Genomic DNA, 18,523 nt, shown 5'->3' on the forward strand with positions numbered 1-18,523 from the left:
TTGTTTTTGAATGGATCCTCCAAAACAATAGTACATGTCCAAAGTTGTCTGCGTTCGTTTGTCCTCCCATCTCGTCTTGTCTCCTTTCTGCTGCAATCTAGCAGTGACCTCTTTTATCACACACATACACACACATACACACAAAGCGTAACCGCACATGCAAACATCTCGCAGCAAATCAGCTGACAAATAAAGTATATAAAAGACTCCTAATGGTGGGAAGTGTGTCTTTAGCAAAGACGATTTCAAAGGTATTAATATAAAAAATAAATACATGAAAAAGTTAAATAACATTTTAATTCCATTTTTGTATTTACAATACTGCACTAAAATACTTGGGCTCACAAGCTCTACACTCATGGCATATTACAATGACAATGCTGCTTATTAAACACATCTTCCACAGTACATATATGTGGTTCATTAAGCGCTGAGGATGCTGACTTTTTGCCTCCAACATGTAGCAATCACAGGCTGTATTAGAAATGGAGGTAGCATACCCGTTGAGGTCCGTTCCCTCAACTTGATCCAATCGTCCTCACCTAAGGGAGTTGCCATTTTGTTAGACTTTGACTCCTTATTTCCTCTTACCAAAAACACCCCTAATTATTCATAAACTTTAACCTCAAATAAAATAAAAACTAGCCTGGTACAAAAAGATTCACCCACCTCTGTGCTGTCATGGCCCTGCCCCTAGTGGACACTCGTAGAACTGCAGTTTTGGCACTTCCTTATTGGATCAACCAGGAAGTCACTGTGGTGGGGGTTTGGTAGTAATATCAATCTCTCTATTTTTTTAATATTATATTATATGTAGCCAACAAGTGAATATGTAAGAACCTTTTACATGGATTTAATTTTAAAACGACTGCAATCATGTTTCTAAAGCTGATAACATCTACAAGCCACAGTTGTCAGTCTGAAATCAAGCACCCATTGTTTCAGAAATAACTTATTTCAAGTGGTAAATATTCCCCTGGTATCAATGTAAACTGCATATAAGTTGTGTAATAACAGCTTGACAGATGCAGCTAATATCTTAAGCTCCAAATAAAACATTGGAATCTTTATCTTGATTAGCGTCACTAGTTGACTCTATCATAATTTCCTTTCTCTTGTTCAGGAGATGGACGTGAAGAACCTGACAGGCTACAAGCAGAGCATCATGACCCTGTCTGATGGAGGGAAGCTCTACCGTGGCGAGCTGGAAATTGTCCTTTGCAGGGAGCCAATTGTGTGACTTTTCCTGCTCTCTTGTTGTGTATCATCATTTTCGCTGCCTGCCCCGTCCTGCTCTCCTGAACCCCACCCATATCCAGCTGCCTGGAAACATATACCAGGTGCATGTGCCAGACACCCCCTGTCATTTACCCAACCCCTCCTAAAGTTCCAAGATTCAAACAAATAAACAAACAAACAACAAACAAACATTCAAACAAATAAATGCACTGTCAGCACGCAATAGCTCTTCCTTCTAAAACCCTAATTTTTCTGCCACCTGACCTCTCAGCCCTAACTGTGACCTTTCTGAAACCTCTCCAGTAGTTCCTTCTCAACACTTCCTCTCCCCTATGTCCTTTACCATTTTGGGCCTCATAAATGCCCCTGCCATCCATGCTGTGCCTGACTTGCAACTCCTGACCAAAATCTCAAACCCATTTTTCCACAGAAAGGACCTTTTGACCCGTTGATAACCCTCAACCCTGACCCTGGCTTTATTGACCCTTTCATTATGTTGCTCTTTCAACTTTGCATTAGATACAATATATAGTCAGACAAAACTGCAGACAGCTGTGTTTGAACTAATCTAATTTATAGTCTGTGATGGAACTGGTATTGATTTTTCCACCTCTGTTTGTCCTGAAGCCCACTTGTTTCATTGCCATGTTATGATTTCATTTGCAATGTTTTTGGCTGATACTGTCAATTGAAAATATTAATAAAAATGTCTTATGATAAAATCAGTTTTGATTTTGTGTGTTAAAGAGTAACTGCCTGTAGTGGTTATGTCTTCTGATAACTTTGTGTTGTGCTAAACTCTGCCTACCAACTTAATAATTCTATAATGGTCCCTACTTAAACTGCTCCGTCACCTTCAGTACACTAGCATAAGCATGAAAAGTATTAATGACGGACGCAGTCACAACAAGAGCAAGGTGTTGCTGAATTTAAAGCGGTAGTAAAGAAAGAATAGAATAAACAAAAAAACTGGCATCGATGTTAATTATCTATGCTGAGTGACTTAAAACTAGCAACGTCAACTGGAAATGTATGCTCAGTATGCATTAAAATGAAGATGAAACATGAACAAATGCCTGTCTCACTATGGCACTGACTCAGACAGCTTTATTTGCAGCATGATGTTTTTCTCCCAGTTGCATACTGAAAAAGACTGAAGAAATAAGTGGCATCATATTTCTGAGTCAGCAGAGCAAGGCCTTGCCTGTGTTTTCCCTGTGTGTGTCCCTGGCAGTGAATTAAGTTACAGAGCATCTGTTTTAAAATATTTAATCATCTACTTGAGCATAAATAGCTCTGTATATGGAAATGTATTTAAATAACATTCAAATGCAAAATGAAAAAAACTTTAAAACTAACAGAGGTCTGGTTTTCAAAACTGATGAATAAAAATAAATCAATGTTAAAGAGGGATAATCTGACACCACCCAACGCTTTAAACATCAATAGAAACATAAATGCAGAACACATTGCATACAAGTGCAAACAGGTATCTGCAAAACCTAACCTTAACAATCATCTAGACAGATAACCCAAAACATGTGTCTGAATTTCCAGTGGTGCACTGGAAGCCTCTATCCTTTCCCGTTGAATTCAGGGTTGGAGTTACTCCCTGCTCCTGAGCTCAAATGTTCCTCCTGACATCGTTAGACAGGACATGATATTTCTCAAAAAACCCTGTAATTGATTTGACATGCTTTTAAAGAGAGTTGAATAATACAGCAAGCACACAAGCTCCCATCTCAATGTGGAGCTGGTGCAACCCCCATCAATTAATCAGTAGCATTTCAATCTTTATATGACATGTAGCTGCTCAAGGAAAATGTGCATACCACTTAAATTGCAATAAGAATTTAGCTGATAAAAGTACTTGCCTATTTCATGTCATTTAAAGCGAGAAAGTATCAGGCTAACCCAGTGGAAACAAGTGACATTGGAAAAGTGGAAAAGTACAAAAGCCAACTGCCTAAACAATGTCAGTATTACAGCAATATATAGCCTTTATTTATGCCAACATTAGCCACCTAAGCTAAGCTAACCATATAAGCAAGTAATACCGTAGCAGCAACGCCTTGGATTGTAGTACAGAAGGCTAGTTGAGCAGGCTGGTTTATAACAATATGACAATAACAGAATACAAAGTTAAAAAACAATGTATATGGAAATAAATCTGTGTCATTGAATTTTGAAATTAAAAAACCTTTGAATTTCTGTTACTGAATATTTATGCACTGAAACTACTTCCCCTTACCAAAAAGGGATATTCATGTTGATTGTTGACGTTGGGGGGAGGGAGATATGTCCATCTGGCTGATGTATACCTCCGAGGAGAGGTGAGCATTTTACAACGCATGGAAAAAAAACAATTTTCAGCATCCATTAACCTGCACAAAAATTAATTCATTACATTTGTACAATCACCCCAGTTGCCACATACCACAGCCTGTCCCAGCACACACCTGCAGCTGCTTTTTGAAAAAGTCTTCAACCAACGTAGGCCCCTGCATCCCTGATGAAAGCTAATAGCAGCACATTTGTCCCTCTCAAATGTGTTTATGTGCTTATATATATACGATATATCAGTGGTGGATCACTTTCCAGCTCAGTATCCTATACAAACGCTTAGTGCCTCACAGTCATCTACATTCATTAAATCAAAAATTAACAGAAGAGGAGCTACACAGAAAAACTTGATACAAATCAACATCAAATCTGCGATAATGCAACAAAAATAAAATAAAATGTGATCTGTGCCAGCTAAAGCTCTATTAGTAAATTATCTTATATCAGATAACCATATTGATCTACTCTGTCTGACTGAAACCTGGCTGTGTCATGAAGAATATATTAGCCTAAACCCACTCCTCCCAGTCATATTAATACTCAAATTCCTTGAGGCAGTGGTCAAGGAGGAGGCGTTGCAGCTATTTATGACTCAGGCCAAATAATCAACCCTAAACCTAAACTAAATTATAATTCATTTGAAAAGCCTGTGAATGTTCTCATTCGTCCAGGTCATCGTTATCCTCAAAGCAATTTCAGTCAAAAAACAACTGGACTGGTTGTTTGTCTAGGAAGACGTTTCACCTCTCATCCAAGAGGCTTCATCAGTTCATGTACGCATCTGACCAGGCTGGGACTGGTCCAACTAACTGGTGTGGAGATCCAAGTATTTATTTGAAAGTCTTGTTCTCTATCTCTATCTTTCTCTCTATCTTTCACATTCCACCTGGAAAACTGTGCAGCCAATTATACTTGTTATAGTGCACCGTGCTCCTGGTCCGTACTCTGAATTTCTGTCTGAATTCTCAGAGTTTCTGTCAAATTTAGTCCTTAAATCTGATAAAGTAATCATTGTAGGAGATTTTAATATTTATGTGGACGTTGTTAATAATAGCCTTAGTATTGCGTTTATCTCTCTACTAGATTCGATTGGTTTTAGTTAGAGTGTACATAAACCTACTCACTGTTTTAATCACACCCTCAACCTTGTTTTGGCTTATGGTGTGGAAATCAATGTCTTAATAGGCTTTCCACAGAATCTTATTTTATCAGACCATTATTTAATATCTTTTGAATTCATATTACAGGACTACTCACCTCTGGGCAAACCTTTCTACACTCGATGTTTATCTGATAGTGCTGTAACTAGATTTAAGGAATCGATTCCATCTGCATTTAATCTAATGCCTTATCCTAATATTCAAGATTCCTGCACTAACGTTAGTTTCTCTGAAATTAATCACCTCGTTGACAGTGTTGCAGGCTCACTAAGAACAACACTCGGCTCTGTTGCTCCTTTAAAAAAGAAGATATTGAAACAGAGGAAGTTAGCTTCATGTTATAACTGACAAACCCCCTGAATTAAAACAAGTGTCGCAAAAGTAAATGGCGTTCCACTAAATTGGAGGAATTTCACTTAGTTTGGCAAGAAAGTCAAAAAACATATAGGAAGGCCCTCCGTAATGCCAGAGCAGCCTTTTATTCATATTTAATAGAGGAGAATAAGAACAATCCTAGATTTCTTTTCAGCACTGTAGCCAGGCTGACAGAGAGCCACAGCTCTATTGAGCCATGTATTCCTATAACCCTCAGTAGTAACGACTTCATGACCTACTTTAATGACAAAATTATAAGTATTAGAGACAAAATCAAGTCGCTTGGCACCAATTTTTCTTCAAACCCATATGATGTATATTCTTGGACTGCTTTTCTACGGTTGACTTTAACAATTTACCGTAATTTCCGGACTATAAAGCGCACCTGACTATAAGCCGCACCAGCTAAATTTAGGGGAAAATACAGATTGCTCCATATATTAGCCGCACCGACTATAAACCGCAGAGGTTTTGATGTGTAATTACCGTAGTATATAGGGGTTCCTGCTACCACGGAGGGGATTGTCGGGACAGAGATGACTGTTTGGGAACGCAAAGCGTCCCATTTATTAACAATAAATCTTTCAATCATTCAATCAAACTTTCACATCTCTGACATGGCGAACAGCATTCGTGCAGAGTACAAATAATACAACGGTGCAAAGTAATACAAAGTGCTCGCCTGTAACACGGCAGTAAAAGTGCAGTCCCGCGGCCGTTTACGTTATCAAAATAACCAGCCATTCATTGATGTCAAGGGTACGTGCAGCAGCTCCATTTCCTTCTTTGACAGCCAGATCGATTGCCTTTAACTTAAAAGCAGCATCATATGCACTTCTCCGTTTGTTTTCCATGTTGAGGGTGTTTGCATGAACACTTCCTTCGCGCAAACTGTCGCTGACGCTCTCCTACTCTTTGTTTTGCTCTCGTTCGCTGGCGCCAGATGTCTGCCTCGGTCTCGCGCATCCTCGGTAGTGCGCGCCCCTGGTTACCGTAAGCCGTAAAAAAGCCGCACCGTTGTATACGCCGCAGGGACCAGAACAAGGGAAAAAAGTAGCGGCTTATAGTCCGGAAATTACGGTAACCTCTAATATTTCGGCATCAAAGCCTTCTTCTTGTCCCCTACGCTCTATTCCAAATGGTTACTTAAAGAAGTGATACCTTTAGTTAGCACTCCTGTATTAGATATAATTAATATGTCTTCATCAGCAGGTTATGTACCACAGTCTTTTAAAGTAGCTATAATTAAACCTTTTCTTAAAAAGCCCGGTCTTGATCCAGAAGTTCTAGCCAAATATAGAGACCTATATTTAACCTTCCTTTTCTCTCTAAAATCCTTGAGAAATTAGTCGCCAATCATCTGTGTTACTTTTTACATAATAATGAGTTATTTGAGGACTTCCAGTCAGGATTTAGAGCGAATCATGACACTGAGACAGCACAAGTAAAAATTACTAATGATCTTCTAATAACTTCAGACAAAAGACTTGTCTCTGTACTTGTTTTACTAGATCATAGTGCGACTGTCGACACTATTGACCATCGCATCCTGCTACAGAGACTGGAGCATCTAATTTACATTAAAGGAACCGCGTTAACCTGGTTTTAGTCGTATTTGTCAGCTAGATCTTCATTTTTACATGTTGATGACAAATCCTCTATGCACACTAAAGTCTCCCACGGAGTCCCACAGGGTTCTGTCCTTGGACTGATTCTTCATTCATCATTCATTCATCTTCAACCGCATGTCATGGGGGAGGGGGGGGGGTTGATGACTCTAAATAACCTATGGGCAATTTAGAGTCAACAATCAACCAACCTAACACATGCATGTCTTGGGTGCACAGAAGGTGCAGAAGGTGCACAGAAGGGATTCTAACCAGTTCACCACCACACGACTGTGCTGCCCATCATAAGGTGGACCGATTCTATTCACCTTATATATGTTCCCATAGGAAATACTATAAGGAAATAAAAAGATGGATGACCTGCAATTTTCTGATGTTAAACTCAGATAAAACTGAAGTTATTGTCAGGATCCCTGTCCTGTCAGGCCTGCCCTCCATCCTTTTGTGCTTGTGTTTGTCTCTCTCTGTCTGTTTTTCCCTGCATGTGTCTTCCCTCTCTGTGTTTGTCTGTCTGGAGCTGGAAGGCGTGGTTCTGCCCAGCTGTTGCTGATTCCACTAATCACCTCCTGCAGTATAAAGAGCCGGATGTGAACATTTCCTCATTTACGTGGTACCGTATCTCGTTGGTTGGCTCCCGTTTACTTATGCTTGCATTTTCGCTCTGTGTTTGTTTGTGACTAATTGTTTCTTTTCGTTGTAGTTTCCTGAGCTCCCATTCCCTCGTCTGCATCCCCGAGTGTTCGTCTGTCACCCGTTTGTGTCTACCCTTGACAATCTCGTCATCTTTTGTTTTGTACCCTATGCCTGGACCCTACACCGTTTCCCCTCTGTTACTGGACACTCTTGTTTTCTTCTGTTCATTAAATATTTGTTTACAACCGTACTCTGTTCCAGTGTCTGCATTTGGGTCCCGTTCCTCTCTGTTATTACCTGTACCGTTCATGACAGTTCAATAGCTAAAGATATTGTAACTCTGGATGATGTTGTGTTGTCCTCAAGAACCACAGTAAGGAATCTGGGTGTTATTTTGGATCAGGATATGTCCTTCGATTCTCACATAAAACTAACGACAAGGACAGCATATTTTCACCTGCATAATATTGCGAAAATTAGGAACATTGGCCCTCATTTATCCAACAAACGTACGGCAGAAAAATGTGCGTACAACCATTTCCAGGCAAACTTCGGCATTTATCAATTTGGACGTAAGCGGGAGCTACGATCAAATCTCACGTCTGGTCTGAGATCGTGTATGCAAATTTGAGCCTGTGCATTTGCGGCGCAAATAATAATTAAAAAACCTCAGCTGTCATTAAGCATAAGCAGTCACATATTAAGAACAGATCAAAACGGATTCTTAAAATGAATAAAAAAAATAAAAATTGTGGTTGGAGCAATTGATTGTACTCATGTGCGTCTGAAGGCACCATCCATGAATGATTACGCATTCATCAATCGCAAAAACTACCACTCGATAAATGTACAGGTGATTTGTGATGCCAAGCTGTCGCTTTTAAACGTGGCGGCCAGGTGGCCAGGGGGGGACCCACGATTCTTTTATATTTCAAAACAGCTCGGCTCCAGCCCCCCGCGACCCCAACAGGGACAAGCGGTTGAAGATGAATGAATAAATGAATTAATGTGTTGGCGCGCGCTGCAGGAAGGCGCACTGCAGAGCCAAAGTCATCTTCTTGGTAAGTGGCTACCCTCGATAAATTGCATTAAAACAAATAAGGTATCAGATGATTAACATTTTGGTATGGTTCTAGGTGACAAAGGTTATCCCCTAACGGAATACCTAATAACCCCGCTGGCAAACCCCAGCTACAGAGCAGGAGAAAAGTTTATTTTCCTACCAGTGTTTTTCTCTCCATGTTTGACCTCAGTGGGCGAGGCCTCCGAACCAGGAATATTTAAGGGCGTAACATGTTAATTACGATCGAATTCAGCCGCTGCATTTATCAAGGCCCGCTCATTCGTATACTGAGATTGGTCAGATATGAATGTTTTATAAATCACACGTGAGTCCTGTCCTACGACCAATTCTGCACTCAGATCTGCGCCCGTTTTCACGCAAGATTGATGAATGAGGGCCATTGTGTCTCAGAAAGATGCAGAAAAACTAGTCCATGCATTTGTTACTTCTAGGCTGGACTACTGCAACTCCTTATTATCAGGCTGCTCCAATAAGTCTGTTAAGAGTCTCCAGTTGGTCCAAAATGCTGCAGCTTGTGTACTGCTTAAAACCAATCCAAGAGAACATATTTCTCCTGTATTAGCTTCTTTGCACTGGCTACCTCTAAAATCTAGAATATGATCTAAAATCCTTATCCTTACCTACAAAGCTCTTATTGGTCAGGCTCCGTCGTATCTTAAAGAGCTCATAGTACTGTATTACCCGACTAGATCGCTGCGCTCTGAGAATGCAGTGCTACTTGTCGTTCCTAGAGTCTCCAAAAGTAGAATGGGAGGCAGAGCCTTCAGCTACCAAGCTCCTCTCCTGTTGAACCAACTCCCAAGTGTTATTCGAAATACAGACACTGTCCCCATATTTAAGAGTAAACTTAAAACTTTCCTCTTTGATAAAGCTTACAGCTAGGGCTTACGAGCCCTTAGCTATGTTATTTTTAAGCTGATTTTTTTCACGCTTCTGATGCTGCTATAGGCCTAGTCTGCCGGGGGGAAATCCTGTTGCTGAGCTTTTATCCTGTCTGTATCATTCATGTCTCATCAATGCATGTAACTAACTCCATGTTAGCCACCATAATTATTATCATTGCCATGTTCTGTCACTTTAGCTGTGCCTGTTTCTTCGTGTTCTGCTGTATTTACTGGCATAACTTGTAAGTCATATTCACATTGCTTTAGCTACGACTATATATATACAGTATATATGTATATGTCACCGTTAGTTTTGTGGTTGCTTGCATCTCTGGAAGTGTGTCCCTGTCTGTCTGTCTTTGTGTCTGTCTACATCTGTCCGTCTTCTCTCTCTCTTCATTTCTTCCTCCCCAACCAGTAAAGACAGATGACCGTCCTCCATAGAGACGGGTCTGTCCGACGTTCCTGCCTGTTATAGGGAAGGTTTTTGTTGCCACCGAACTTAATGGGGGAATTGTTGGGTCTATGTAAATCACTGTAACTCACAGTATGAGTTAGCATTCAAGTGAATTTTTTTTTTCAAAAATTCTTAAAATTAATAAAAAGTGAAAAACTAGAGTAGCAGGGTTGGAAGAGTGACGAGTCCCAAGATGTAATACTTTGTGGAGGCCACTTTTGCTTTAATTACAGCAATCAGTCTGTTAGGATATGTCTCTACCAGCTTTGTGCATCTAGATTGGGGAATATTTCCCCATTCTTCCTTGCAGAACTGTTTGAGTTCAGTCAAATTCTGTGGTGAGCAGTGATGCACTGCACTCTTCAAGTCCATCCACAGATGTTCTGTAGGATTTAGGTCAAGGCTCTGACTAGGCCACTCTAGGACATTCACCTTCTTGTCCTTTAGCCACTGTGTTGTTTTTATGGTGGTGTATTTTGGGTCGTCATCCTGGAAGGTGAACCACCACCTGCCCATTTTCAAGAATTTGAGTTGGCAGCATCCATTTTCCCTTCGATCCTGACCAACTGCCCAGTCCATGCTGAAGAGAAACAAGCCCACAACATAATGCTGCCACCACCATGCTTCACTGTAGATGTTGTGTTTTGGGTGGTGTGCTGTGTTGGTTTCCACCGAACATAGAGCTTGGAGTTCAGCCCAAAAAGTTAAATTTTAGTCTCATCTGACCTTATAACCTTTGACACATCAAATCAGAACCATCATTTTTTGCGGGGCTCAGTGTGACATTTTTTCAGAAGAGGCTTCTTTCTTGCCACCCTGCCAAACATGTAGAACTTGTGAAATTGTTCTCACATGCACAGATCGACCAACCTCTGCCATTAAGACTTGTTACTCCTACAAGGTCGCCATATGCCTCTTGGTTCCCTTATCAATCTTTTCCTGGCTCGGTCCTCCAGTTTGGAGGGGCAGCCCGATCTAGGCAAGGTCTGGGTGGATCCATATGTCTTCCACTTCTGGACAATACTCTGAACTGTACTCAGAGGGACAGTTAAAGCCTTTGAAATATTTTATATCCTTCTCCTAACTGGTGAATTCTTTATGTTACCACACACGTCTAGGAGTGGAATCCTCAAGGAACAGCTGATTTTATTCTGAAGTAAAATCAAAGTCACCAAAATTGATATCAGATGGAGGCAAATTAACTTGGTGTGTAATCTGGAAGGTGATTGGTTATACCAGAGAATGTTTATAATGGTTATTCTAAAGGGACTCTAGGGAAATTTTTTTTATTTTCTATCAATCTTCAGAAATGTTTAAAAAAAAATTCATTTGAATGTTGTAAGGCAAAATGAATAAGTCAAGCTGGAAATTTTTTTTTTAATGTATTATCATTTCTGGCTGTAAAACAAAAACTGACTGTTTTCAAAATGGTATCAGACTTGGCACTGTATGTATATGTGTATACATGAATATGTGTGTGTGTGTGTGTGTGTGTGTGTGTGTGTGTGTGTGTGTGTGTGTGTGTGTGTGTGTGTGTGTGTGTGTGTGTGTCACTGTTTGCAGTGGTTTCTGCTTGGTAGTAACCTAAAAATATAAATTAGCTGTTTCAAACAAGGGGAGTGCTTTGAAAAGAAAATGCTTGAGGGAGTGGGTGCATTGGTGTGATAATTTCTTACAACTCTGCATCATTAAAAAAGGATCTGCTGATAGTCTGGAAAGGAGGTACATCAAATCAAACATTTTGCTGAACATGCAATCATTGCACAATTGGACAACACATCAAGCTTCATAAGACTCTTTTCCAGAAAAAAAGAAATCATCTCCAAGTGTTCTGTATCTTCTGCATCAGCAAGAAAAAAGTAGAGTTGAGATGCTCTCGTTGTCGCAGACCAACACTGAAGCTGGAGTTGATCACCAGTTCAGTGCTGAACAGGGCAAGGATCTATCTCTGGACACATTGTCTCGCCGTTTAAGACTTTTTGGACTGAAAGCCCACTCTGCAGTGACCAAACCTCTCATCAGCAGAAAGAATAAAAAGGCTAGACTTGCCTTTGCTGAGGAGCATGTTGTGTGGACAGAGGAGAACTGGTCCAGAGTGACTTCAGTGATGAGAGGACGTTCAGTTTATTTGTGTCTGATGGAAACATTATGTTGGGCGTAGGACTGGGGAAAGAATGAACCCAACGTGTGTAAAGCAGTCAGTTAAATTTGGAGGAGGAAGTATCATGGTTTGGGGGATGTTTTCTGCAGCACGAGTTGGGCTTCTTGTACAGCTACATGGCAGGGTGAATGCAAATGATTATGTCAACCTCCTTCGGCAACATGTAATACCTTCACTGAAATTATCTCCTAATCAGCTGCAATTTTTATGCAAGACAATGTTCCCTGTCGCACTGCAAAACAGGTGAAGCAGTTCCTTGAAGCTGAGAATATCAAAACAATGAAATGAGTCCAATGGTATAGCCACAGCAGATATTCTATCAAATTCTGAAAAATACAAAATAAATAAATCAAGAATGTATACTTTGTTCTCTAATTTTGATCTCCACTGTACACCTTTAAGGAAAAGAACGCCGGTTAAAGTTAGAGCTAATTCTTTGGATTTTTAATTTGAGAAAGAGGCTGAAAAGACTGTATGCACAGATATGAGTTCTTGAAATTGAGGGCATACTCCTCCAGAAGTTCAGTGTTTGAGGGTGATTTCTTTTTCTGCTAATATGGTTTTTAAACATTTGCTCTATTTTCTATTCTGGAAGACTGAATTTTCCTCAGGACAGTAAATAGTATTGGATTTTAAATCATGTTCAGAGTTCCCCATGGGGCGTTATTGTAAAAAGCATTTACATGAGCAAGTATTATATGGAAATAGCTGAGTAGACCATATAACCAAAGCATACTGTTGTGCATGTAAACAGAGTTATCATACATCCTGTTCACTGTGATAAACCAATGTGATAAAGGCTGGAGGCAGTGTAGGCGCAAAAAAGGAGAGAAGAGAATATGAGTAGAGGATAGAGGCCATGATTTATTCATTGATGAAAGAAACCCTAGTATTTTATTTACGATCTTTTTAAATATAGTTCCTGTGAATTAAATAAGTGATTGAAAATGGATGTTCCAACCTAGATGCATGTATATCTCACACACCCACATGTACACTTTGCATGTGCATGTGCACACACGTAGACAAACGTTCATCACAGCACACTACATGCACAAATTCACAGACAAATCCAAGTTAATGAAGGCACACACACTGACCATGTTCTTCCATATTGCTCCTGACTGATGCCTTCATCACTGACTGTTTTCACACTTGGTTGGTTGTGTCAAACAAAAACTAAGAAATATTCACATTTTTTTCCTGGAAATTAGATGGAAAATCAAGTCTGTTTAAAGGAAATTCAGACATTACATTACATGTAATTCATGTAATACTGAATTATTGAGTCAAAGCATTGACCAGTTTTAAAAAAAATTTGGGTTTAGGAATAGTTTTGGACGAGCCTGAAATCATGGCTTGATGACGCACTTGAATGGAAATGCGCTCTTTATTGACTCTATTGTGTGAGGATGACTTGTTAATTCTGTCTGCCAGCAAAACCAGAAAAATGCCTAAAAGCTGATGTGTGCTGGGATGTATTACCAAGAGGGTAAAGAACCCAAAACAATGTTTTTACAAGCTGCCAAGTCACAAAACTGATGAATCAAAAAAAAGGCCTTTAAAATGATCAAAGGATTTACAAGCAAATGACCTCAGTTAAAATACCTGCAGTATCAAATTTGATATGTAGTCCTACATTATTACATATTAAGTAATTATAAATTGCTTCAATCCATTAAATATTCATACTGAAATATTAGTTACAATGCCATACTCCGTGCAGAAAGTGAAATGGGGTCTGTGAATAAGGGTGGCCATGTTTTATTACATTCCACAACTATTGCTTATACTTGTTTTTAAATGTGACTGCTTTTTTTGTTGTATCACTTCACATCTTTTTACTGAAAATGACTTCTAAAATATAGCCTGCTTGTTTTTAATGTGCTCACTTGTAGACTGCTTGTTGCTAATTGTACTTGTTTTAAATGTATTTTTTAGGGCCCGAGCACAGACAAAGTCGTCTTTGAGGGACCTATTGTATCCCTAGTGATTATTATTAATATTATTATTTAACCAAATGCATTGCCTTTTTGAGGGCCTCAACATATGTAAAGAAGATTCAACCCGAGTGGCTTCAAAATCTGTCCATTCCATCTAAAGGCCTAATGATCAAAGTTACCTCATAATGGCCCTCATTTATCAATCTTGCGTGAAAACGGGCGCAGATCTGAGCACAGAATTGGTCGTAGGACAGGACCCACGTGTGATTTATGAAACATTCGTATCTGACCAATCTCAGTGTACGAATGAGCGGGTCTTGATAAATGTGGCGGCTGAATTCGATCGTCATTAACATGTAACGCCCTTAAATATTCCCGGTTCGGAGGCCTCGCCCACTGAGGTCAAACATGGAGAGACGAAACACTGGTACGAAAAGAAACTTTTCCGAGACACAGATCGGCATCCTGACATCCGAGATGGAGCAAAATAAAGATGTGCTTTTTGGCAGTCTTAAAAGTGGAATAAAAGGGGCCCATAAAAACGCTGTATGGAAAAGAATAACGGAGGCAGTCAACCCGAAGCAGCGCTCCACTGTGACCCGTGTGCATGTGTGCGCACAGCTGAGTCGCGCTCCTGCTCTGTAGCGGGGTTTGCCAGCTGGGTTATTAGGTATTCCGTTAGGGGATAACCTTTATCACCTAGAAGAACCATACCAAGATGTTAATCATCTGATATCTTGTTTGATTTAATGCAATTTATCGAGGGTAGCCACTAGAGGGAGATGACTTTGGCTCTGCAGTGCGCTTTCCTTTTCATTCATTCATGTTCAACCGCTTGTCCCTGTCGGGGTCGCGGGGGGCTGGAGCCGAGCTGTTTTGAAATATAAAAGAATCGTGTGTGTCCCTGGCCACCACGTTTAAAAGCGATAGCTTGGCATCACAAATCACCTGTATATTTATCGAGTGGTAGTTTTGGCGATTGATGAATGCGTAATCATTCATGGATGGTGCCTTCAGACGCACATGAGTACAATCAATTGCTCCAACCACAATTTATTTATTTTTTATTCGTTTTCGATCCGTTTTGAGCTGTTCTTAATATGTGACTGCTTATGCTTAATGACAGCTGAGGTGTTAATTATTTTCAGCCAGATTTTGCTGTGCTGCACCGCAAAATACACAGGCTGAAATTTGCGTACACGATCTCAGACCAGATGTGAGATTTGATCGTAGCTCACGTCCAAATTGATAAATGCCGAAGTTTGCCAGCATAAATGAGGGCCGTTGTGTTTTTCTGGAGGGTGTGGCCATGGCGTGGCTGTGAACGTTGGCATCTCATCAGAACACATAAAGTAGCTATAACTTGAGCAATAGTTGCCCCAAATATATCATGCATGACAAGAGCCCCGCCCTGAACAAACCTAGATGACAACATTGACTCGGTAGGTGGATCGGTAGGCATATATAACATCTCCAGGCGTACGAAAAGCCTCTTTGAGCAAAATCCTAAACTCAACAGGAAGTCAGCCATTTGCACGTGTCATACTTTAACAAACTCCTCCTAGAAATTTAACCTGATTGACTTCAAATTCGGCCAGTATGATCCAAAAGACCTGTGATCAAAGTTACCTCATATCGTTTCACTTTTCCAGGAGCGTGTCTCCGTAGAGTGGTGGCGAATATTGGTATCACGTTATAAAACAGAAAGTTGCTGTAACTTGAGCATACATTGTCCAATCTTGACCAAATTTCTGATTGTTGATGAGTCCGGCCCTGAATAGAACCCTATCTCAATATTCACTCAGAGCGCCCCCTATTGGCAACAAAGCTTTTTGACGGTGTCATACTTTAACAAACTCCTAGAGATTGAATCTCATCACCTTCAAAATCGACCTGAAGCGTCTAAAGACTTTAGTGATCAAAGTTATCTTATATCGTTTCATTTTTTCCGGAGGGCCTGGCTGTGGCCTAGTGGCAAATATTGGCGTCACTTCATGAAACAGGAAGTTCTGTAACTTTAGCATACATTGTTCAATCTATACAAGAATTCTGAGGAATGACAAGACCCCCAGCCTGACCACACCAACACATCAATATTTACTCACAGCGCCACCTATTGGCAACAGGAAGTCAGCCTAACATGCCAAATCACATCCTATTTAGATCAAATTCTCAATGAGTGTTCTTCATTTGATATACAACAAGGCAAAGCATGTTTGGTAGGTGCTATCTAGTGCCAAACAGTGAACGCAGGAAGTGGGGCAGGTTATGAAACAGGAAGTGGCTGCAACTTTAGCATACATTGTCCAATCGTCACCGAAAGACCCCCAGCCTGAACACACCACCATTTCAATATAAACAACCACAGCACAACCTGTTGGCAACAGAAGTGGGGCAAAAGTTTCCAAACATTTCCTGCAGACCCACGCCCTTCATGCCATGGTCAATGTAGCTGAGAAACGCAATCGCATAGGCCAGAGACTGGCTAATTTCCCCGACATACACCTTGAGCGAGGTCCAGTTCATCGCTGCTTGCAGCTTTAATTTTTATTGTATAACTGTATGTAAGACGCGATTACCTTTGAAAACCGCTATACAAACAAAATATATTATTCATAGAAAGGGGTAGAAAGTTGGGAACAGAAATGCCCTAACCCTTAACATAGTGGAAATGAACTGTATACCATCTACTTATTACGGGGTTCTGTTATGCTTCGGTTTGTCTAAAGTGTGAATACATCACATTCTGCATGTTGAGTGTCCCTCTCCACTGCTTACTGGACACACCAACTGTAATAGTCTAAACCATCATTGCCTCACTATTGAGTATTGTTAGGAGAGGCAGTTAACACCATCCAGATTCAGGAGCAAAGCTCCACACCACACATTGTACCACTACCAAGACATAAATTGCAATGTGTGCACTGTGCCAAAGTAATGTGTCTGTAAATGTAGGCTTAGATGCCAAATTCCTAATTAACTGACCTGAAGCAGACCAGGGATATCTCCTGCCCCCAAGCACCAGAAGCTTTAAGAAAATCTGGACTAAAGAAGCTGCCAGAGAAACCATCTGTGTGCTTCGACTGCATAAGCTCCATCAGCTGTGCTGTCCCCCTGATCTCTACGCTTCCATTCTAGCTTCAGTATTTGAAAACTAACTGAACTCAAAAGTGGAAGCCTCTCTCAAATGCCTCTTATTTTTATCAAAGGGTAGTTAAAACTTCAGGGTGAGTAAGGTCAAATGATAAACAAAACATCTCTTATTTGAAAACTAACTTACCCATCAAAAATGTTTTACCTGGCGCCCTAACAAAATAAACAGGAGAAAAACAGGTGCCCAAACAAAATGGCTACTCACCCCTACCTACCAGCACTGCACTCAAATAACAAAGGATTTCTCTGTTCACAGATAAATTTAACAAAGAATCTTACTTGACAATCAACAAACTTTCTCCACACAATACAAAGGTCGGCGTGATCTGGCTGGGAATCAGGAAGTATTCAGAGAGGAAGACATCAGCAGCTGGCATCATTCTAAAGCTGGCCTGATCAGCTCCTGGCCAATCAGTAACTCCACTCACCACCTGCAGAAATAAGAAGGAGACAACAAATTAGGAGCGGCACCTCCCTCTGGCAGGGAGGATTAATTACATACTCACATTCAAACATAACAAAAACTCATATGACCCATGGTCATAACACACAAAGTTAGTATTTATGAAAGCCAGACTATCTAATTACAAATCACAAATGGATCAGGAAAATCATGTTCTTTTTAGCATTGTCAACATTTACATCTTGGAACGGTGCCCCTTTCATTTTCAGTAATCTAAAAAAAGATGAAAAATGTAAGCAAAAACAATATGCAAACCGCGTGAAAATAACAGCTATTGAGTTTTACTTTTTTATATAAGTATTGTCACATATTAAAGACAATGTTTAACATTTTAGAAACTGATGTAAATAACAGCTACTGTTAGAACATAAATGTCTTAAAACATGTAAATAATGTTTCTATTGCTCACTTTACCTTGATTTACATCAAGTGTCCATCACTTGTTTGAACCTAAATTTAAAAGAAAAAAGAAAAAGGGAAAAAAAGGTATAAAATGAAACAAATCCTGCCACAATATTCTGCCCCACAAAGCCAAAAACTGCAGTAACTCAGAAGGCACTAATAACATGATTTCTGCACAATTTTGGGCCGGAAAGTATGAATGTTAGGATTGATTTGGTAAAAAACAATATCCAATAGCAAACGAGTAAACCCTATTATACCATGGATATGTCAACTATCCATTTGTTGGCACAGTAAACAGTGAAGTCTTTTTTATTTTTATTAAATGATTTCATAGTTACTGCAAGTTGGCCTTGTAGGGCAGTATACACAGGTATAATCAGCAGCAAACCCGCCGCAAGCTGTTTGGATTTTCTTTCTCCCTTTTTGTAATGAATTGTGGGAAATATGAAGGTAGAGGTGTGCTGCTGAACGTTAACTGTACATAAGAAAAGTCCAGGGAATCTCCCTATTTCTAACAACAAAAATAAGCATTTGTTTTTCCTGATAACGGCAGAAGTCCAGGCCCTGATCCTTCGTCGTGCCAAACTGCCGTTTT

General features: G+C 40.1%; 1 protein-coding gene across 1 annotated transcript in view; it reads left to right on the plus strand.

Annotated features, from left to right (window-relative positions):
- Positions 1 to 1,841, plus strand: part of calb2a (calbindin 2a) — a 30,624-nt gene extending 28,783 nt beyond the window's left edge. The window contains exon 11 of the mRNA XM_083916220.1: positions 1,124 to 1,841. Coding sequence (XP_083772346.1) covers positions 1,124 to 1,240 — 117 coding nt within the window. The 3' untranslated portion in view covers positions 1,241 to 1,841. The remainder of the gene's footprint in view (positions 1 to 1,123) is intronic.
- The last annotated feature ends 16,682 nt before the right edge of the window (positions 1,842 to 18,523 follow it).

The sequence above is a fragment of the Echiichthys vipera genome (genome assembly GCF_963691815.1).
Source record: "Echiichthys vipera genome assembly, chromosome: 7".
Classification (NCBI taxonomy): domain Eukaryota; kingdom Metazoa; phylum Chordata; class Actinopteri; order Perciformes; family Trachinidae; genus Echiichthys; species Echiichthys vipera.